Source organism: Oncorhynchus kisutch, linkage group LG19 (genome assembly GCF_002021735.2).
Source record: "Oncorhynchus kisutch isolate 150728-3 linkage group LG19, Okis_V2, whole genome shotgun sequence".
In the NCBI taxonomy this organism is placed as follows: domain Eukaryota; kingdom Metazoa; phylum Chordata; class Actinopteri; order Salmoniformes; family Salmonidae; genus Oncorhynchus; species Oncorhynchus kisutch.
The window spans coordinates 55,291,937-55,316,357 of record NC_034192.2 but is presented as its reverse complement, the minus strand read 5'-3'; the positions used below and the strand labels follow the sequence as shown (position 1 = coordinate 55,316,357).

At 45.2% G+C, this 24,421-nt stretch overlaps 1 protein-coding gene across 1 annotated transcript; it reads left to right on the top strand.

Moving 5' to 3' along the window:
• The first annotated feature begins 482 nt into the window (after positions 1-482).
• Positions 483-18,881, top strand: LOC116354936 (stanniocalcin-2-like). Its single transcript, XM_031796984.1, has 4 exons — positions 483-828; positions 14,579-14,721; positions 17,575-17,786; positions 18,029-18,881. The coding sequence occupies exons 1-4, from the start codon at positions 690-692 to the stop codon at positions 18,393-18,395; spliced, it is 861 nt and encodes a 286-aa protein (XP_031652844.1). The 5' UTR covers positions 483-689; the 3' UTR covers positions 18,396-18,881.
• The last annotated feature ends 5,540 nt before the right edge of the window (positions 18,882-24,421 follow it).

Below are 24,421 nucleotides of genomic sequence, written 5' to 3'. Positions count from 1 at the left end.
CTGGGAATATATACCAAGCAATACACTGTTTCCTCATATGGTGTAGGAAAATATGTTTGCCCTTGTATCCACCAATATGTTATTCAAAGTATTACCTAAATCTAGCCACAACAGATGTGTCCAGTAAATATCATTAAATGTTATTACATTGTAGGCTAATAGCTGTTGGCATGCCAACATGATTCTGACAGGTCTGTTTACATTCGCTGCACATTTCTTTCCTCCGATGCAAGGAACAACAAGAGACACAGGTTTCTTAGCCAAACACTAGTTTATAACCACCTATCCATAGACAGTTTTTTTTTTTTTACAAGAGTTTATATGGAAATACGGGTACAGCCACTGGACACTCCCCTCTCAACCTTGGACGTGGAAGTCTGCGTGTCTGATTGGCCGCTGAGCTTGGCTGACAACACCTGCTTGACTCCATCTAAATTGACGACCCGCCCTGGCTCTGGGAAATATAGGCAGCATCCCTGCGGTCCCAGCGTTCACTCTCTCTCTCTCTGCGCTGCCTGCCTGAATACAGTCTACAGCCGAGTGCAACGAGTTACCACAGACAGACAGAGAGCAGACTGGCTGGTTGGACCGGTGCGTTTCCGATACAACACTGCATCGTTGTTTCAGAGCGAAGAGAAGGCAGATTATAACACAGGTACCTACTGGTCTTCGCAGATAGAGAGGCAGAAATGTTGGTCAAATTTGCAATAGCGCTTCTGGTTTTGTCAGTTCTGGAGCAAGTGGTGGGATTGGATAATATCGATGTTCATGACAACCCGCCAGAGAAACCGGCGAGCCAGAAAGGACGTATGTCTCTGCAGAACACAGGTAAGAAAGAGCCCACACAGACGTGCTCACACGCACCCACGAAGATAGATATATCTTTCTATCTTTCTCCCATATATATATATATATATATATATATATACATATATAATGCAGACTGACTTGGTATGGGAAGTGGCTCGACGTTGAAATTGTGTTATCAGAATACAGGTCAGTGGGATAAATATGCGCGAGTGGTACCGCATGCTTGTGTGTGCACGTGCTCTCCGCGCTGTGGATATTAGAGCGAGGAACACGTTCGCTCTCTCTCTCTCTCTCTCTCTCTCTCTCTCTCTCTCGACATACTGGTTTTATCATGGATGAGATTACCATTTCAGATTATCCACAAAGTGCATATATTGCAAATACAGGGAGACAGAAATTCAATATGTTAGTAAATTGTTAATAGACAGACACAAGGTAAGTCATGATAGACGGTGTTTATGGCAGCCTCTAGGTGTATGTGATTACGTTTTTTTTCTGGGTATGCTCGATACAACGTGATTGGTTCAAAGTTAGCCAACATCCAGCCGATCCATTGGCAACGAGTCGTTTTGCATTTAAATGAAACAAATTTGGCAAAATGACTTAGCCTATGAGCAGGCTACCACATATGAGTGATTGTCATGTGGTTGAAATAGAGGCTACACTGTAAACTGTGGCGACCGTCATTCAGGGCAGGCCCCACCTGTTTAGCTATAAAAAATAAAATATTATTGTTGTTGCCTGTTTTGCATGTTATTTTTGCATTAATACGTGTCATATCAGTTTGTAAGCAATGTGAAAAATAAATAAATAAAGGTTAATAAAGCCGCTTGCAAACATGGTCTCTTTTTTGCTTTCTGGAGTCAGGCAGCTCCAAAATGCAGGTGTTTCAGCCCAGCTCAGTGCCTTCTGGAGTCAGGCACCTCCAAAATGCAGGTGTTTCAGCCCAGCTCAGTGCTTTCTGGAGTCAGGCACCTCCAAAATGCAGGTGTTTCAGCCCAGCCCAGCTCAGTGCTTTCTGGAGTCAGGCAGCTCCAAAATGCAAGTGTTTCAGCCCAGCTCAGTGCTTTCTGGAGACAGACACCTCCAAAATGCAGGTGTTTCAGCCCAGCTCAGTGCTTTCTGGAGTCAGGCACCTCCAAAATGCAGGTGTTTCAGCCCAGCTCAGTGCTTTCTGGAGTCAGGCAGCTCCAAAATGCAGGTGTTTCAGCCCAGCTCAGTGCTTTCTGGAGTCAGGCAGCTCCAAAATGCAGGTGTTCCAGCCCAGCTCAGTGCTTTCTGTGGTGGTGGGGCAGCAGGCGGAAAATACAGAGTGTAGTGGTTGGTAATATTCTCTAGTTTCGCTGTGATTGGCTCACTGTTCTGTCAATCATGGGGACACTACGCCTCAATCTACAGTGAGAGCTAATGAGTAAGCCCAATGGGTGCTGCCATAGATTTACAGTATAAGTGCCCATCCAAGAAGGCTCAAGGTCATTGGCCACAGATAAAATGACATGACTTTTAAAATTGAGCAAGTCAGTTAAGCACAAATTCTTATTTACAATGACAGCCTACCATGGCCAAACCTGGACGACACTGGGTGAATTGTGCGCCGCCCTATGGGACTCCCAATCATGGTCAGATGTGATACAGCCTGGATCACGTTATTTCTACCGTAGCTTTGATTGGACTGATCATGTCAACATCATACATTCAAAATCGTAGCTAGACAAGCAGTCATCATGAATCACTTTGACAATCTACTGGAAAATCCTTCTCAATCCTTGTCATATGAAGATAAATTATAGATAACACGTATCGGTGCTCATCAGCCATTGGACATAAACATTACACATCAAGTTGGAAATCGCAAATTCAACAATGAGTGGTTTTTGAAGGAATCAGTGGCTAACTGCAAGTGTTGCAAAGCAACCACTATTTTGTTTCCCCTCCTATTCAGTGGAGAGGTGTGGTCCAAGTCTGGGTTTATAAGGGTCTCTTTTCCAAGCTTAAAAGGATAAACATTCACACACAATGTCACAAGTGTCGAGAGGAGGAGGCAGTCGCAGGTTTAGAACTACTGAATTTATTATAGCACCATATATAAAACTGGGTTGAAACCCAAAGTGCTAAATAGTAGGAGAGATTCATCTCAGGAAAACAAGCAACATTTACAATGACAAATGACAGAGGGAGTATATATACAGTGATTGAGTGGGGATTGGAACCGTGTGTGTAATGATGACGAGACAAGTCCGGGGTTGATGGTTGAAGAGCGTTTTGCCAGCAGCAAGTTCGGCAGAAGCTAGAAGGCCGGAAATGCCGACCGCCTGAACTGGACAGGAGGGGGAGCCAAAGCGAAGGCTGGTGTGACACGCAACACCATGGGCCAGAAAAGGTTGAATACATTGGCCATGCTGTCAATCCAGCATGACTTCTGCTGCGTTTTAAACAACTGGAAACTCGGAACTGGGAAATCTCAGACTTCAGTGAGTTCAAGACAACTGGGAACGGTCATCCAACTCGGAATTCCAAGTCGGGAACTCAGGCCTCTTTCTAGAGCTCCGACCTGAAGATCACTGACGTCATGATTCAACATAGTTTTTTTCCCCTGAGTTCTCAGTTGTCTTGAAAGCACCATAAATCCAGAGAATCGCAGACTTTGATGATAAAGTCTCATGACAAAATTTGCCCACAAGAAGGACCGCTGCACCACCTTCCTGTTCAAGTGAGCACAGCACAACGGTGAGTCCAAAAATGTATTGTATGCTGCTGCATAAATCATGTAATATGCCAGGGAGATATGTATACTGTAACTAAGAAAGTAATACTAAGTGTATGTTGTGTAGTAAGCTGGTAGTAACTCATGTGTCTCTCCTTAATAATTTGGTCCTTTCCCCCTCTTAATTTCGTCTATGTTCTGACTTGGTGGTGCATATGTAGCCCATAGCCTGTTTTAGAGAAATGTCATCAAATATTGTAAGAACTTTCATTCTTTGCTAATATGCCCCCTTTATTTATCCTACGGTTCTGACTTGGTATAGAGGGAGAATACTGTAAAAACGTCCCATGTTCTGAATTCTGTCACTGTACATTTCAAAAGTGCTGAAAAATAATTATATTGACCATGTCCATCTTAGCTCACTTATTAATGTCTTAATCTAAATTAAGGATTTCCTCTTATCTGCTCATCATTCCCTTATGCCATAGTTTGTACATCTCAATTGTCAGTTGAAACCACATTTGTTTAAGCAAGTCAGCCATATCAGCTATGTTTTTTTAAAAGGCAGTAAATGAGGCTGAATGAACTGTTTTGCTGCCAGACAAGGCTCCACTGATAACCAGGTGTAGCGGTGGTAAGGATTGAAAATAAAGCTCTGCTGTTGGGACAGCTTTATGTAGGCCCTAACAGTTTGTGGGCACCATTTGTCACCGTTATAGTGAAATTCATGTCTTTTTTTTAAGTGTCGTGTAGTGGCTTTGCTGGGATGTATCTGAAACATATATATATGTTTTGCGACACCTAGATTTACATGCTAAAATCACCACTGACTGTAATGGACAACTGTAATTTTAGGTATTATCAACAGTAAAAAAAAAACTCTGAAATGTTTAACTGTAGCATACTGTAAATTATGGTGCATTGTGGGAAAATAGTACATTTGTATTTTTTGGGGGGGGTGTTATAGTTCATATGGTACTGAAATTCCACCCATCAGAATACAGTGCCTTACTGTATCTTTGGAGCACCCGAAACCTTTTGACCACTAGTGGGTTCATGGTGTTGTAGTTTCTGGCTCATTAATATATTTTAAGGCTGCCTTGTAAGATGCTATATTTGTTGCACCTGGGAGTGAGAACGCTGTACCAATTGAACTCCTATGTGGTTATAGTGCCCCATCAATTTAAAATGTATAGGGGCCAGATTAGTGTGGCAGCAAGTCTTGAATTAAATGGTTGAGCATTTTGCCATGTCCTTTTGGTCTGTTTTTCCCTGTACTTTCTGCCAGTTTGAAAGCCTTTCTTAAGGCCTCAAGAAGTGCAAGTGATATAAAACGCCAAATATTAATTAATGTGTAAATGCATTATCAAGCAGCCAACCTGCTTGCACCAATCCCTTGTAATTACAGTAACATTCTGTGAAATACAAACCCCTCCCCTTAATTCATTCAAATTATGGTAGCATTTACTATTTTACATTCCAAACAAGGTGGTTCGAGCCCTGAATCCTGATTGGCTGACAGCAGTGGTACATCAGACCATATACCATGGGTATGATTTTTTTTTTAAACATTATTTTTTACTGCTCTAATTACTTTGGTAACCAGTTTAAGGGCAATAAGGCTCCTCGGGGGTTTGTGGTATATGGCCGATATACCCCAGCTAAGGGCTGTATCCAGGCGCTCTGTTTCGTGCATAAGAACAATTTAGCCGTGGTATATTGGCCATATAGCACACCCCCTTTATTACTTAAGTATAATACAGTCAATTTTACGCTGTTGTAATATGAAATACAGAATTTTACCCGCCACGGAGTTACCTGTAAGATACTGTGAAATTCATGGCAACCTCTTTAAGGCTCGCACACATCGCACTGAATGTGGAACTAGTGTTCATCTGCCGAACATTCCGCGCGCTGTGTTTTAGGGACCACCCGCTGTAGACGCCTGACTGCCGACATTTTTTACACGATTCTACATGTAAAATCGGTTCGCAATTTACGTTCAGAGATGTTAAGTACTCTCGTCCAGCAAATACTATTGGTGTCTGAGCTCCTACAGTGGACTCCAGGCTTGAACTGCTGGTTGTTAGGCTCCTACAACGCATGTTGATAGGGAATGATGCAATCGCCTCATGCAGGGCTGTTTCAGTATTCTTAACAGGAATCTTAGGAAATGGCTACAGTCTATTTACAATAACCAATATTATGAAATACTTCTCCATTAAACAATATAGAAATCATGAGAATGTAAGAGTTTAAATCCTTGTAGTTGCAGGGACAGCTCTGACGCAGCTGTGCACAGTAGAGTCCCTCAGTCAGTCAGTCTCACACCACTGTGTAATTCAATGCACGTTGCGGCCAGCTCGTACGATCCACGCACATTCCCGTGTAAACGCCAACACAAGCACTCGCAGCCGACAGCGGCTCACTTTTCCTGCAGCGTACCAAAGTTCAACCCAATGCCCACATCCCCTACACCCCCCCCCCCAACAGAGCAGTGCTTGTTGACGAACATAATTTCTCAAATAAATCTACTGCGTTATTTCGTTATTTACTCTGACCGGAGGGCTCGTGAGATTAATCTGCCTAGGCTATCAAATATCACACTTACAGTGATCCGCTGTTGAAATGCTATAGGTCTATTAATTCATTCATATCTCCCATTAAGATATGCTGTATATCCAAGACTGTATATCCTACGTTTTTTTCTCATGCTGACCCGTTCTCAACGGCCCATATGGAGTGCCATACCCGGTGTAGTTAGTGATTCTATCCCACGTGGACAGAGTGCCTCAGTGACAGTGACTAGAGGAGAGGGAGATGAATAACCTTTCAGCTCCCAACTGATGGGACTCACTCTCTTTGTGGTTCTTCAAGACTGATTACAGAAGTTATTAAAATAAATGTTTTAAACCTGTATAGTCCAAAATAAACACTTATAATAGGCCTACAGTGTGTGTAGCCTAACAGTGTGTGTAGCCTACAGTGTGTGTAGCCTACAGTGTGTGTAGCCTAACAGTGTGTGTAGCCTAACAGTGTGTGTAGCCTACAGTGTGTGTAGCCTACAGTGTGTGTAGCCTAACAGTGTGTGTAGCCTAACAGTGTGTGTAGCCTAACAGTGTGTGTAGCCTAACGGTGTGTGTAGCCTACAGTGTGTGTAGCCTACAGTGTGTGTAGCCTAACAGTGTGTGTAGCCTAACAGTGTGTGTAGCCTAACAGTGTGTGTAGGCTACAGTGTGTGTAGCCTACAGTGTGTGTAGCCTAACAGTGTGTGTAGCCTAACAGTGTGTGTAGCCTAACAGTGTGTGTAGCCTACAGTGTGTGTAGCCTAACAGTGTGTGTAGCCTACAGTGTGTGTAGCCTAACAGTGTGTGTAGCCTACAGTGTGTGTAGCCTAACAGTGTGTGTAGCCTAACAGTGTGTGTAGCCTACAGTGTGTGTAGCCTAACAGTGTGTGTAGCCTACAGTGTGTGTAGCCTAACAGTGTGTGTAGCCTACAGTGTGTGTAGCCTAACAGTGTGTGTAGCCTACAGTGTGTGTAGCCTAACAGTGTGTGTAGCCTAACAGTGTGTGTAGCCTACAGTGTGTGTAGCCTAACAGTGTGTGCAGCCTACAGTGTGTGTAGCCTAACAGTGTGTGTAGCCTACAGTGTGTGTAGCCTAACAGTGTGTGTAGCCTAACAGTGTGTGTAGCCTACAGTGTGTGTAGCCTACAGTGTGTGTAGCCTACAGTGTGTGTAGCCTAACAGTGTGTGTAGCCTAACAGTGTGTGTAGCCTAACAGTGTGTGTAGCCTACAGTGTGTGTAGCCTAACAGTGTGTGTAGCCTACAGTGTGTGTAGCCTAACAGTGTGTGTAGCCTACAGTGTGTGTAGCCTAACAGTGTGTGTAGCCTAACAGTGTGTGTAGCCTACAGTGTGTGTAGCCTAACAGTGTGTGTAGCCTACAGTGTGTGTAGCCTAACAGTGTGTGTAGCCTAACAGTGTGTGTAGCCTACAGTGTGTGTAGCCTAACAGTGTGTGTAGCCTACAGTGTGTGTAGCCTAACAGTGTGTGTAGCCTAACAGTGTGTGTAGCCTACAGTGTGTGTAGCCTAACAGTGTGTGCAGCCTACAGTGTGTGTAGCCTAACAGTGTGTGTAGCCTACAGTGTGTGTAGCCTAACAGTGTGTGTAGCCTAACAGTGTGTGTAGCCTACAGTGTGTGTAGCCTAACAGTGTGTGTAGCCTACAGTGTGTGTAGCCTACAGTCTGTGTAGCCTACAGTGTGTGTAGCCTAACAGTGTGTGTAGCCTAACAGTGTGTGTAGCCTAACAGTGTGTGTAGCCTAACAGTGTGTGTAGCCTACAGTGTGTGTAGCCTAACAGTGTGTGCAGCCTACAGTGTGTGTAGCCTAACAGTGTGTGTAGCTACAGTGTGTGTAGCCTAACAGTGTGTGTAGCCTAACAGTGTGTGTAGCCTACAGTGTGTGTAGCCTACAGTGTGTGTAGCCTAACAGTGTGTGTAGCCTAACAGTGTGTGTAGCCTAACAGTGTGTGTAGCCTACAGTGTGTGTAGCCTACCAGTGTGTGTAGCCTAACAGTGTGTGTAGCCTAACAGTGTGTGTAGCCTACAGTGTGTGTAGCCTAACAGTGTGTGTAGCCTACAGTGTGTGTAGCCTAACAGTGTGTGTAGCCTACAGTGTGTGTAGCCTACAGTGTGTGTAGCCTACAGTGTGTGTAGCCTAACAGTGTGTGTAGCCTAACAGTGTGTGTAGCCTACAGTGTGTGTAGCCTACAGTGTGTGTAGCCTAACAGTGTGTGTAGCCTACAGTGTGTGTAGCCTACAGTGTGTGTAGCCTAACAGTGTGTGTAGCCTACAGTGTGTGTAGCCTAACAGTGTGTCCACATATACTATATGTTACATAACCGTTTACATAAACTGAAAGTGTCTGCTTTTCTCCTGTGGGAAGGCCTCTCTAAATATCCTACCATTTGGGGTTAACAGACTTCTCTCTCTCTCCTGGTCATTTCTTTTTGGTCCACTATCATGTGTTTTATTTATGTCCTCCTTAAGCTGCCACTTGTCAGACGTTGTATAACGTTCGCATTTCAGTCATTTAACAGACACTCTTATCCAGAGTGACTTACATTAGTGAGTGTATATATATATATATATATATATAAAAAAATCATACTGGTCCCCCGTGGGAACCGAACCCACAACCCTGGCGTTGTGATGGCGCCATGCTCTAACAACTGAGTTACATGGACAGCAAGAGGCCAAAGGGTGGTGTCACCTGCCAACCTACTACAGCCCTGGACTGGACTGTTACACATCTTCTCTTCTGTATATTTGGATACTCCGGTTTCAATGTAAACATCAACCTCTGGTCTTACCAGAGTCATGTCACATTAGACTGCATTATGAAACATTTTTATGTGTCCCACTCTATCCCCTACAGTGCACTATATAGGGAATAGGGTGCCATTTGGGACAGGACCAGTCCATCTCCCCACAGCAGCCCAGCCAGGCGGTCATTTAGAAAGTTCCTGTGAAAAGCAGATGGGGGTCAAATATGTATACTGGCAACACAGACAGGGAACACTAATTAATACACAGGCAGTCTCATCTACATGATAGTTTAATACCAGGAAAACTGAAACCTGTTGACTTCAACTCCGTAAACGCACAATAGAGGGAGATGCCTTCTGCGTTTGTATGGTCTCTAGTACCCAACGCTGTATCTGCAGTGCAGCATCCCCTCCTATCCTCACGGCAGGCAATGCAGATGGATTTTGACGCAGAATGACACAGTAATAATCTCTCTGTCACCCTGCATTCATCTGCATTCTTCTCTCTGTGAAGAGACAGTGTTGTTTTCTTATCTTCTCCTCTCTCCACAGAGACAATGTTGTTTTCTTGTCTTCTCCTCTCTCCACAGAGACAATGTTGTTTTCTTGTCTTCTTCTCTCTCCACAGAGACAATGTTGTTTTCTTGTCTTCTTCTCTCTCCACAGAGACAATGTTGTTTTCTTGTCTTCTCCTCTCTCCACAGAGACAATGTTGTTTTCTTGTCTTCTTCTCTCTCCACAGAGACAATGTTGTTTTCTTGTCTTCTCCTCTCTCCACAGAGACAATGTTGTTTTCTTGTCTTCTTCTCTCTCCACAGAGACAATGTTGTTTTCTTGTCTTCTCCTCTCTCCACAGAGACAATGTTGTTTTCTTGTCTTCTGCTCTCTCCACAGAGACATGTGGTTTTCTTGTATTCTCTCTCCACAGAGACATGTTGTTTTCTTGTCTTCTCTCTCCACAGAGACAATGTTGTTTTCTTGTCTTCTCCTCTCTCCACAGAGACATGTGGTTTTCTTGTCTTCTCTCTCCACAGAGACATGTGGTTTTCTTGTCTTCTCCTCTCTCCACAGAGACATGTGGTTTTGTTGTCATCTCCTCTCTCCACAGAGACATGTGGTTTTGTTGTCTTCTCCTCTCTCCACAGAGACATGTGGTTTTCTTGTCTTCTCCTCTCTCCACAGAGACATGGGGTTTTGTTGTCTTCTCTCTCCACAGAGACATGTGGTTTTCTTGTCTTCTCTCTCCACAGAGACATGTGGTTTTCTTGTCTTCTCCTCTCTCCACAGAGACATGTGGTTTTCTTGTCTTCTCCTCTCTCCACAGAGACATGTGGTTTTCTTGTCTTCTCCTCTCTCCACAGAGACATGTGGTTTTCTTGTCTTCTCCTCTCTCCACAGAGACATGTGGTTTTCTTGTCTTCTTCTCTCTCCACAGAGACATGTGGTTTTCTTGTCTTCTCTCTCCACAGAGACATGTGGTTTTCTTGTCTCTGGCACCGAAGCCTGGAGGCTGGTTTAGTATTCATCTACTATACTCAAATCAAATCAAATCAAATGTATTTATATAGCCCTTCGTACATCAGCTGATATCTCAAAGTGCTGTACAGAAACCCAGCCTAAAACCCCAAACAGCAAGCAATGCAGGTGTAGAAGCACGGTGGCTAGGAAAAACTCCCTAGAAAAGGCCAATACCTAGGAAGAAACCTAGAGAGGAACCAGGCTATGTGTGGTGGCCAGTCCTCTTCTGGCTGTGCCGGGTGGAGATTATAACAGAACATGGCCAAGATGTTCAATGTTCATAAATGACCAGCATGGTCGAATAATAATAAGGCAGAACAGTTGAAACTAGAGCAGCAGCACAGTCAGGTGGAAGTTGAAACTGGAGCAGCAGCATGGCCAGGTAGACTGGGGACAGCAAGGAGTCATCATGTCAGGTAGTCCTGGGGCATGGTCCTAGGGCTCAGGTCAGTTGAAACTGGAACAGCAGCATGGCCAGGTGGACTGGGGACAGCAAGGAGTCATCATGTCAGGTAGTCCTGGGGCATGGTCCTAGGGCTCAGGTCCTCCGAGAGAGAGAAAGAAAGAGAGAAGGAGAGAATTAGAGAACGCACACTTAGATTCACACAGGACACCGAATAGGACAGGAGAAGTACTCCAGATATAACAAACTGACCCCAGCCCCCCGACACATAAACTACTGCAGCATAAATACTGGAGGCTGAGACAGGAGGGGTCAGGAGACACTGTGGCTCCATCCGAGGACACCCCCGGACAGGGCCAAACAGGAAGGATATAACCCCACCCACTTTGCCAAAGCACAGCCCCCACACCACTAGAGGGATATCTTCAACCACCAACTTACCATCCTGAGACAAGGCTGAGTATAGCCCACAAAGATCTCCGCCACGGCACAACCCAAGGGGGGGGGCGCCAACCCAGACAGGATGACCACAACAGTGAATCAACCCACTCAGGTGACGCACCCCCTCCAGGGACGGCATGAGAGAGCCCCAGCAAGCCAGTGACTCAGCCCCTGTAATAGGGTTAGAGGCAGAGAATCCCAGTGGAAAGAGGGGAACCGGCCAGGCAGAGACAGCAAGGGCGGTTCGTTGCTCCAGAGCCTTTCCGTTCACCCTCCCACTCCTGGGCCAGACTACACTCAATCATATGACCCACTGAAGAGATGAGTCTTCAGTAAAGACTTAAAGGTTGAGACCGAGTTTGCGTCTCTGACATGGGTAGGCAGACCGTTCCATAAAAATGGAGCTCTATAGGAGAAAGCCCTGCCTCCAGCTGTTTGCTTAGAAATTCTAGGGACAATTAGGAGGCCTGCGTCTTGTGACCGTAGCGTACGTATAGGTATGTACGGCAGGACCAAATCAGAGAGATAGGTAGGAGCAAGCCCATGTAATGCTTTGTAGGTTAGCAGTAAAACCTTGAAATCAGCCCTTGCTTTGACAGGAAGCCAGTGTAGAGAGGCTAGCACTGGAGTAATATGATCAAATTTTTTGGTTCTAGTCAGGATTCTAGCAGCCGTATTTAGCACTAACTGAAGTTTATTTAGGGCTTTATCCGGGTAGCCGGAAAATAGAGCATTGCAGTAGTCTAACCTAGAAGTGACAAAAGCATGGATTAATTTTTCTGCATCATTTTTGGACAGAAAGTTTCTGATTTTTGCAATGTTACGTAGATGGAAAAAAGCTGTCCTCGAAATGGTCTTGATATGTTCTTCAAAAGAGAGATCAGGGTCCAGAGTAACGCCGAGGTCCTTCACAGTTTTATTTGAGACGACTGTACAACCATTAAGATTAATTGTCAGATTCAACAGAAGATCTCTTTGTTTCTTGGGACCTAGAACAAGCATCTCTGTTTTGTCCGAGTTTAATAGTAGAAAGTTTGCAGCCATCCACTTCCTTATGTCTGAAACACATGCTTCTAGCGAGGGCAATTTTGGGGCTTCACCATGTTTCATTGAAATGTACAGCTGTGTGTCATCCGCATAGCAGTGAAAGTTTACATTATGTTTTCGAATAACATCCCCAAGAGGTAAAATATATAGTGAAAACAATAGTGGTCCTAAAACGGAACCTTGAGGAACACCGAAATTTACAGTTGATTTGTCAGAGGACAAACCATTCACAGAGACAAACTGATATCTTTCCGACAGATAAGATCTAAACCAGGCCAGAACATGTCCGTGTAGACCAATTTGGGTTTCCAATCTCTCCAACAGAATGTGGTGTTCGATGGTATCAAAAGCAGCACTAAGGTCTAGGAGCACGAGGACAGATGCAGAGCCTCGGTCCGATGCCATTAAAATGTCATTTACCACCTTCACAAGTGCCGTCTCAGTGCTATGATGGGGTCTAAAACCAGACTGAAGCATTTCGTATACATTGTTTGTCTTCAGGAAGGCAGTGAGTTGCTGCGCAACAGCCTTCTCTAAAATTTTTGAGAGGAATGGAAGATTCGATATAGGCCGATAGTTTTTTATATTTTCTGGGTCAAGGTTTGGCTTTTTCAAGAGAGGCTTTATTACTGCCACTTTTAGTGAGTTTGGTACACATCCAGTGGATAGAGAGCCGTTTATTATGTTCAACATAGGAGGGCCAAGCACAGGAAGCAGCTCTTTCAGTAGTTTAGTTGGAATAGGGTCCAGTATGCAGCTTGAAGGTTTAGAGGCCATGATTATTTTCATCATTGTGTCAAGAGATATAGTACTAAAACACTTGAGCGTCTCTCTTGATCCTAGGTCCTGGCAGAGTTGTGCAGACTCAGGACAACTGAGGTTTGGAGGAATACGCAGGTTTAAAGAGGAGTCCGTAATTTGCTTTCTAATAATCATAATCTTTTCCTCAAAGAAGTTCATGAATTTATCACTGCTAAAGTGAAAGTCATCCTCTCTTGGGGAATGCTGCTTTTTAGTTAGCTTTGCGACAGTATTAAAAAGGAATTTCGGATTGTTCTTATTTTCCTCAATTAAGTTAGAAAAATAGGATGATCGAGCAGCAGTAAGGGCTCTACGGTACTGCACGGTACCGTCCTTCCAAGCTAGTCGGAAGACTTCCAGTTTGGTGTGGCGCCATTTCCGTTCCAATTTTCTGGAAGCTTGCTTCAGAGCTCGGGTATTTTCTGTGTACCAGGGAGCTAGTTTCTTATGAGAAATTTTTTTAGTTTTTAGGGGTGCAACTGCATCTAGGGTATTGCGCAAGATTAGATTGAGATCCTCAGTTAGGTGGTTAACTGATTTTTGTCCTCTGGCGTCCTTGGGTAGGCAGAGGGAGTCTGGAAGGGCATCAAGGAATCTTTGTGTTGTCTGTGAATTTATAGCACGACTTTTGATGTTCCTTGGTTGGGGTCTAAGCAGATTATTTGTTGCAATTGCAAACGTAATAAAATGGTGGTCCGATAGTCCAGGATTATGAGGAAAAACATTAAGATCCACCACATTTATTCCATGGGACAAAACTAGGTCCAGCGTATGACTGTGACAGTGAGTGGGTCCAGAGACATGTTGGACATACTGACCGTAGAAAGAATGTGAATCCCAAATTGAACCCTATTTCCTATATAGTGCACTACTTTGGACCAGGGTCCACATAGAAGCTGTCTGCCAGGGGAACTCAAATCCCAGCCTGGATGTCCAGACCAAACCACTTGTCATTTTCTTTCATCCCCAGCTGAATGATTCATGTTACTGATTGGCCAGAGTAACCTGGTGGGAAACGATAAACCTGAAACTTTTTTTGTTATAAATGTTTTTGTTTGTTAGACGTGGACAAAGAAACCAGGGGGGACAAAATAAGGTCTCACGGTGGTCTCAATTTGAGAAAAGGATCCTAGAACTCTTACTCAGCAGAACCTTAGGTTAAAAAGACGACAAGGGGGAAAGGCTCTGAGACAACAAGGGGGAAACGGCTCTGAGACAGCAAGGGGGAAACGGCTCTGAGACAACAAGGGGGAAACGGCTCTGAGACAACAAGGGGGAAAGGCTCTGAGACAACAAGGGGGAAACGGCTCTGAGACAACAAGGGGGAAACGGCTCTGAGACAACAAGGGGGAAAGGCTCTGAGACAACAAGGGGGAAACGGCTCTGAGACAACAAGGGGGAAAAGGCTCTGAGACTATGCTTAAGACCATGGCCTGTATCACTACATGTAATGGGGATAGAGGTTGATGCTTGATTGTAGACCGTAACTGTCAGTGACAACTCTCTCTCCATCTCTCTCGCTCCAGCTGAGATCCAGCACTGTCTGGTGAGTGCAGGAGATGTGGGCTGCGGTGTGTTTGAGTGTTTTGAGAACAACTCCTGTGAGATCAGAGGCCTGCAGGAGATCTGTCTGACCTTCCTACACAACGCCGGGAAGTTCGACTCCCAGGTAAGACACTCTGTATGTTTGTGTGTATAAGACTACATGTGTATGTGCGTACATGCGTATAAGTTAGTGCACACGTGGATTTAGTGAGTTGTTTGCATCCGTAGCCAACGTGTGTGTGTGTGTACCCCAGTCCCCTTTCCTCTCCCATGGAAGTCAGGTCTCTGTGTATCAGGGCTCCAAGTCCAGGGGTAGCCAGCTGGCACAATTCCCAGCCAGATCCCCTGTCAGACGGGTAGAACAGGCTTTGTCCCGGCCTCTCACTGGGCCATCAGACTGGGTCACAGAGGAATTAGTTCTAACCACCCTAGAACTAGAACACGTATGTTCATGGGTTAGCAGGTTTTTATTGGTTCACCACAATCAACCAATCCAATAATCCCAAACTTCTAATTGCTCCATTCAACCCCTCTCATCCCCCTTGCAATTATTCCCCAGGTTATTGCTGTAAATGAGAATGTGTTCTCAGTCAATTTACCTGGTAAAATAAAGGTTAGATACAATCATTAATGGTTGTGTGTTCTATATGCCTGTGTGTGTTTAGGGTTGAGTGTTCTATATGCCTGTGTGTGTTTAGGGTTGAGTGTTCTATATGCCTGTGTGTGTTTAGGGTTGAGTGTTCTATATCTGTGGGTTTAGGGTTCAGTGTTCTAAACCTCAGCAAAAAAAGAAACTTCCTGTTTATTTTCAGCAAACTTAACATGTGTAAATATTTGTATGAACATAACAAGATTCAACAACTGAGAAATAAACTGAACCAGTTCCACAGACATGTGACTAACAGAAATGGATTTTTGAAAATGTTATTTGACCTTTGTTTAACTAGGCAAGTCAGTTAAGAACAAATTCTTATTTTCAATGACGGCCTAGGAACAGTGGGTTAACTACCTGTTCAGGGGCAGAACGACAGATTTGTACCTTGTCAGCTCGGGGATTCGAACTTGCAACCTTTCGGTTACTAGTCCAACGCTCTAACCACTAGGCTACCCTGCCACCCCTGTCCCTGAACAAAGGGGGGGGTCAAAATCAAAAGTAAGTCAGTGTCTGGTGTGGCCACCAGCTGCATTAAGTAATGCAGTGCATCTCCTCCTCATGGACTGCACCAGATTTACCAGTTCTTGTTGTGAGATTTTACCCCACTCTTCCACCAAGGCACCTGCAAATTCCTGGACATTTCTGGGGGGAATGGCCCTAGTCCTCACCCTCCAATCCAACAGGTCCCAGACGTGCTCCATGGGATTGAGATCCAGACTCTTCGCTGGCCATGGCAGAACACTGACATTCCTGTCTTGCAGGAAATCGCGCACAGAACGAGCAGCATGGCTGGTAGCATTGTCATGCTGGAGGGTCATGTCAGGATGAGCCTGCAGGAAGGGTACCACCGCCCCAGACCATGATCGACCCTCCATCTCCTAATCGATCCCGCTCCAGAGTACAGGCCTCGGTGTAACGCTCATTCCTTTGCTGATAAACGCGAATCCGACCACCACCCCATGTGAGACAAAACTGCGACTTGTCAGTGAAGAGCACTTTTTGCCAGGACCTGCCTTACAACAGGCCTACAAGCCCTCAGTCCAGTCTCTCTCAGCCTATTGCAGACAGTCTGAGCACTGATGGAGGGATTGTGCGTTCCTGGTGTAACTCGGGCAGTTGTTGTTGCCATCCTGTACCTGTCCCGCAGGTGTGATGTTCGGATGTACCGATCCTGTGCAGGTGTTGTTACACGTGGTCTGCCACTGCGAGGACAATCAGCTGTCCGTCCTGTCTCCCTGTAGCTCTGTCTTAGGTGTCTCACAGTAGGGACGTTGTAATTTATTGCCCTGGCCACATCTACAGTCCTCATGCCTACTTGCAGCATGCCTAAGGCACGTTTACGCAGATGAGCAGGGACCCTGGGTATCTTTCTTTTGGTGTTTTTCAGAGTCAGGAGAAAGGCCTCTTTAGTGTCCTAAGTTTTCATAACTGTGACCTTAATTGCCTACCGTCTGTAAGATTATAGTGTGTTAACGACCGCTCGACAGGTGCATGTTCATTAATTGTTTATGGTTATTATTTTACAGAGTTACACATGGAATAAACAAACATACAGCCAATAACACAATAGAAAAGTATATGTACAGTGTGTGCAAATGAAATAAGACGAGGGAGGTAAGGCAATAAATAGGCCAAAGTGGCGAAATAATTACAATTTAGCAATTAAACACTGGAGTGATAGATGTGCAGAAGATGAATGTGCAAGTAGATATTGGGGTGCAAAGGAGAAGAAGAAAAAAATAACAATATGGGGGTGAGGTAGTTGGGTGGGCTAATTACAGATCAGCTATGTACCAGTGCAATGATCTGTAAGCTGGTTCATTGAAAAAGCATGGGAAACGGTGTTTAAACACTTTACAATGAAGATATGTGAAGTTATTTGAATTATCTTTGAAAGACAGGGTGAAAATTGACTTTTCTTTTTTTGCTGAGTTTATATGTCTGTGTGGGTTTAGGGTAAGGGTTGAGTGTTCTATATCTACCATGTGGGTTTAGGGTTAGGGTTGAGTGTTCTATATCTACTGTGTGGGTTTAGGGTTGAGTGTTCTATATGTCTGTGTGGGTTTATGGTTGAGTGTTCTATATGTCTGTGTGGGTTTATGGTTCGGGTTGAGTGTTCTATATCTACTGTGTGGGTTTAGGGTTGAGTGTTCTATATCTACCATGTGGGTTTAGGGTTAGGGTTGAGTGTTCTATATCTACTGTGTGGGTTTAGGGTTGAGTGTTCTATATGTCTGTGTGGGTTTATGGTTCGGGTTGAGTGTTCTATATCTACTGTGTGGGTTTAGGGTTGAGTGTTCTATATCTACTGTGTGGGTTTAGGGTAAGTCGTTCATCAAGGATGCTCTGAAGTGCATGGCCCATGGCTTGAGACACAAGTTCAGCTGCATCAGCAGGAAGTGCCTGGCCATTAAAGAGATGGTGTTCCAGCTGCAGAGAGAGTGTTACCTCAGACACAACCTGTGTTCTGCAGCCAAGGAGAACGTTGCGGTCATGGTGGAGATGATCCACTTCCAGGACCTCTTCCCTAAAGGGTGAGGATGGTTGCATTCATCAGTGTCTTTCTCGTCCGTCTCATCCCTTCTCTTTCCTAAAGGGTGAAGAGGTCTACATCTCTCTTTATCTCTGACCCTTTGTCTCATTCTCTCTGCCGTCTCTACTCTTCTCTCTGCCTCTTCCCCTTTTAACTTACCTAGAAGGTCAACCACCCATACCAAGCTGTGGATGTCCAGCCCTATATCAGTATAATAATCCCATGATCCCCCCCCCCCCACAGGCCATATGTGGAGCTGGTCAACATCCTACTGAGCTGTGGGGAGGAGGTGAAGGAGGCCTTAACCAGGAGCGTCCGGCTGCAGTGTGAGCAGAACTGGGGGGCTCTCTGTGACAGCCTGAGTGTCTGCTCTCCCCTCACCCCCCCTCCTGGTCAGGCCCCCTCCTCCCCCGACCACCGCCGCCACGGGTCCCCCCACTCTGAGCCAGACCACCCCCGACCCCCCCGACAGGGGGACAAGGACAAGTCCAGTAAAGGAGGCTTCAACGCCCACCCCCGCAGCCGCAGCCAGGGTCCCCGCCGACAGAGCCCCGAGGCTGGGGTGGTGGCGGAGCAGGAAGACCCTGAGGCCACAGACATCCGGAGGTGAAAGAGACATTGGACCCTAACTATCCTGATTCTCCCCCCCGACCATGTCACCATCGCAGCCCCCCCCCCCTCTCTCCCTCTCCTCTCCAGTCATTCCAGCAGTCCCAAATGGTAAATCTGCAGGTAACATGGTGTAGCTCGTTCAGTTACTCCAGATTGTAGTCCACCAACGTTTCTGTTTATTATAGAAATATAATAGTTATTATTATCCTGATTTTTATTTGAAGTGTTAGGACTTTTTTGGGCTCTAATATAGCGTTTCTCAAATCGTACTCACTGTAACATTTCATTATATTTGTATTATTTATTTGATTGTTTAAATATCCAAATGTACATAGATATACTTATCTATATTTATACAGTACGAACATGTATAAATATAGTCACCATATGCAGTACTGATGTACTATACGATTATAGTACATGGTGTGTTCTGTCGTATACCCTACCATACCTCACGACCCATCACACCCCTCACGAACCATCACCACCCCACGACCCATTACCACCCATCACGACCCAGCACCACCCATTACGACCCATCACCACCCATCTCGACCCATCACCACCCATCACGACCCATTACCACCCACCCATCACCACCCATCACCACCCATCACGACCCATCGCCACCCATCACGACCCATTACCACCCATCACGACCCATCACCACCCATAACGACCCACCACCACCCATCACGACCCCCATCACCACCCACCACGACCCACACCACCCATCACGCCCCATCACCACCCTTCACGACCCATTACCACCCATCACAACCCATTACCACCCATCACGACCCATTACCACCCATCACGACCCATCACCACCCATCACCACCCAACACGACCCATTACCACCCACCACGACCCATCACCACCCATCACGCCCCATCACCACCCATCACGACCCATTACCACCCATCAGGACCCATTACCACCTAGCACGACCCTTTACCACCCATAGATATGTAACATTCAGCTTTGTTGTTTCAAAGTGGGAATGTGTTGGTAGTATTATAATTCTAGATACTTGATGATTAAATACAAACTGTACTGGTTTTCAAGTCCAGGTCTGGCACATATGACTTGTAGTGCAAGAGGTGGGTAACCATGGCAAAGTAAACAAACTGGTACATTCTCTGATGGCCAGCTTCCATCGTTAGGATTCCTACTATTAGAGAGCCCAGGACACAGCGTCTGTCTGTAGCAGCACATTCATAGTGTGTCTCAAATAGCACCCTATTCCCTACAGAGTGCACTGCTTTTGACCAGGGCTGTATGGGCTATTTGGGATGCAGATATAGCAGACATAGCTTAGATCCTCTGATTTCAGCTAATGTGCAACCCCATGCTTCCAGGTGCCTCAACATGCTGGTCCGTTCTGTAGTGACTCCTCTCTGTGACGCTGAGGTTTACTAGAGTTCACTCGACTGGGTGACAATGTTGTACATACAGTAAGTAGCACTAGGAAGATCCAAAGGAGATTTTCAATTGATTTGGTTTAAAGATGAATTATTGAAACTTTTATTGGATTCAAGGCACAAATGTTACTGTTGTGGTAACGTACTCGCAGACAGACGCGCTACACATGGTCCTACAGGCGGTCCTACGGACACGCTACAGACGCGCTACAGATGGTCCTACAGGCGGTCCTACGGACACGCTACAGACGCGCTACACATGGTCCTACAGGCAGTCCTACGGACACGCTACAGACGCGCTACAGATGGTCCTACGGACACGCTACAGACGCGCTACAGATGGTCCTATGGACACGTTACTGGCAGTCCAACAGCCACGCTACGGGCGGCCCTACAGACACGCTACAGACAGCCCGAACGACAGACATGCTCACAGACAGCCCTACAGACGCGCCACAGACAGTCCGACAGACGGTCGTACACAGTCCGTACGACAGACGCCAATAGTCCGAAAAACAGACACGCTACAGACAGTCCTATGGACACGCTACAGACAGTCCGAAAGACAGACACGTTACAGACGGCCCCACGGGCGGTCCCACAGACACACTACAGACTGTCCTACAGACACACTAGACAGTTTTACTGTTTTACGACACGCTACAGACAGACACGCTACAGTCAGACACGCTACACAGTCCTACAGACACACTACAGACACACTACAGACAGCTTTACAACACGCTACAGACAGTCCTGCAGACACGCTAGACATACTAGCACCCCAGTAACTGCATCTCAGTAAGCATCACTTTCATACAGACACGCCACAGACATGCTACAGACACGCTGCAGACATTAATATGGACACGCTACAGACATGCTATGGACGTGTTGAGGACACGCTACAGACATTCATACAGACACGCTACAGACACACTACAGACATGCTACAGACTTTCATGCAGACACGCTACAGACTTTCATGCAGACACGCTACAGACATTCATGCAGACATGCTACAGACATTCATGCAGACACGCTACAGACATTCATGCAGACACGCTACAGACATGTTGCAGACATTCATACAGACACACTACAGACTTTCATACATACACGCTACAGACACAACAGACATTCATACAGACACTACAGACTTTCATGTGGACATGCTACAGACATTCATACAGACACGCTACAGACATTCATACAGACACGCTACAGACATTCATACAGACACGCTACAGACATTCATACAGACACGCTACAGACATTCATGCAGACATGTACAGACATTCATGCAGACACGCTACAGACATTCATGCAGACACGCTACAGACATTCATACAGACATTCATACAGACACGCTACAGACATTCATACAGACATGCTACAGACATGCATACAGACATTCATACAGACATTCATGCAGACACGCTACAGACATTCATGCAGACACGCTACATACATTCATTCAGACACGCTACAGACACGCTACAGACATTCATGCAGACACGCTACAGACATTCATACAGACATTCATACAGACACGCTACAGACATGCTACAGACATGCATACAGACATTCATACAGACATTCATGCAGACACGCTACAGACATTCATGCAGACACGCTACAGACATTCATTCAGACACGCTACAGACATTCATGCAGACACGCTACAGACATGCTACAGACATGCTAGACATACAGTAGCACCCCAGAAACTGCATCTCAGTAAGCATCAGTAGTATGATTGACTAGTATGATTGATTGACTAGTATGATTGCCTGCCTGTTATGATTGATGAGTATGATTGATAGGTGTGTTTCTGATGATACCACTGAGCGCTGTACAGCTGAAGCCTTCTTCAGACTGGAGCCAGTCTGTGCACTAACGTGACACCACAAGACTATGAAAGCCCACTGAGCTAAACTCCTAGGCATTAGCCCAGGGAGCTAACACAAATATTGAGGTTTCTGCAGTTAAGTAACCAGGAGCAGTCAATCAACAGTGTCTTCCTGTTTAACCTCCAGGTCAGACCCCTCTCTCTCTCTTCCTGGCCACAGTCATGTGCTAAAATGGCACCCTATTCCCTACATTGTGCACTATATAGGGAATAGGGTGCCATTGGGACGCAACCCAGTGAGGACCCCCACACTGTCTCCGGCTGCAGTCCGCTGTTATTCTAAATGGTAGATTTACCAAGGCCACTAGAGAATTCCTCTGGGTTACAGCCAAGAGCTGGCCGGCCGCACGGGGAGAGAGAGAGGAAAGGAGGACGAGAACTCCACTCAACGGTTCCTGAGGAGCGACTCTTTCCCTCTCCTGCCCTGTTCCTTCTTCCACCTCTTCTTACAGTTCAGATGTGTATGTTGGCCAGTCATGGAGGCTCTCCTGCCCCTCTAAGCTTCGACATGTCTATTCAGATGATGTGACATCCTATTGCAGTTCATTGCCTTATCGTTGGGCGCCAGGTGTATCACTCCATTAATAATGTAAGTGACTGTAACTGACAATCTGTTCCATACTCTGTCACTATCTTCTGCATTTTGTGTTCCGGGAGAAATAGTCTGAAGTGCTTCCTGTTTCTCAGTGTTCTATACAACACGTCACTTCCTCTACAGCCCCAGTTGTGCTCATGGATTAGCAGCCGCACCAGAATGACCATACAGAATGTGGTCTAGTATGGTTTTAATTCACCTGTCTGATAATGTGTATACAAACAGTACTATGAGACTCTAAGGACTCATGAAATCAAAATCAACAAATGTATCTTGATATCATTAAAGTGTATTTTTGTGTGGATATTTTGTACACTTGAGTTTGATCATGAAGGTGTTGTGTGTTCAGTAGGTAGCTCTGATCATGAACTGCATGACAACAACTCAGAGGAATTATAACCACTATATAATACTGACACGAGATCCAGAAAAGATGCATTGAAAAACATGCTTACCACAAAGATAAGATAAGGAATGATTTGAATGCACCAGAAACTGAGGGTGGAGTTTCTCAGCTACAATTAATGTCTTCTTCAATACCAGAACGTTGTCTTCAAACATAGAACGTTGTCAAACATTGCAGATAGTAAGTAACGCCATGAATAGAGCAGGCATGATTCATTGTTCTCAGGTTGCAGATGCAAGTTTGTTCTACATAACATATTTCTATCTGAACATTTTAAAACGTTGTGCCCCTGATCACTAAAGTGTAATATTGTGTGATACCGCCTCCTTCAGGGCAAACCACATACTGCACAATCATACTTTGAAGAATCAATTGGACAAATTGCTGTAGTCAGAGGAATATCACAGAAAAGCAACCATCTATGATTGCATTACACCTTTAAATACCCCCTTACACCTTTAAATACCCCCTTACACCTTTAAATACCCCCTTACCCCTTTAAATACCCCCTTACACCTTTAAATACCCCCTTACCCCTTTAAATACCCCCTTACCCCTTTAAATAACCCGTACACCTTTAAATACCCCCTTACCCCTTTAAATACCCCCTTACACCTTTAAATACCCCCTTACCCCTTTAAATAACCCGTACACCTTTAAATACCCCCTTACCCCTTTAAATATCCCCTTACCCCTTTAAATATCCCCTTACAACTTTAAATACCCCCTTACAACTTTAAATACCCCCTTACCCCTTTAAATACCCCCTTACAACTTTAAATACCCCCTTACCCCTTTAAATACCCCCTTACCCCTTTAAATACCCCCTTACCCCTTTAACATGTTATTGTAAAGTTCAGTTACAATGATCACAATATAACAAGAACAGGCTGTCATAGCAGATCTTACAGCACCAGGACTACAGAAACAGACATCAACTAGCTGTCTTACATTTCAAAATATATTCCATGTACACAAGAAAACAAACTTACATTTCACGTCATATTATTTATCACACAAACACTGAAAAATGTAAGCCTGTGAAAATATCTTTGTCATGGGCAATATAAACCACCTCTCAGCCTACACCGTACGATCACCCTCAAATTCTAATCTGGAACTCAAAGTCAGTTCTACTGCTTTTTCCCCCAATTCCCCTCTAATCAGGGCCTGATTTAGACCTGGGACATCAGGTGGGTGCAATTCATTATCAGGTAGAACAGAAGACCATTAGGCTCCGGAGCTCGTAGGGCAGGGGTGTGTCAAACTCTTTCTACGGACGGCAGAGTGTCTGTGGGTTTTTGGTTTATCCTTTCAAATAAGACCTAGACAACCAGGTGTGGGGAGTTCCTTACTAATTAGTGACCTTAAATCATCGTTCAAGAACAAGGTTGGAATGAAAACACGCAGACACTTGGCCCTCGTGGAAGGAGTTTGGCACGTGTCGTAGGGTAAGATTTGAATAGCCCTGTGCTACAACCATCTTGACAATGATTGATTATCTTGTACATTTTAATTGAGAAAAGATCTGAGACCTAAGAGGCCCAACATCAGTTGGGAAAAGCTGTAGACAAAACAATAACAGCAGGTAATGCAGTCCAGAACACATATCATCCCAGGCTCCCATAGGGACCATCACACTACCTTGAACTCAATAACACATTCACTGATCCCCAGCCAAGCCTCA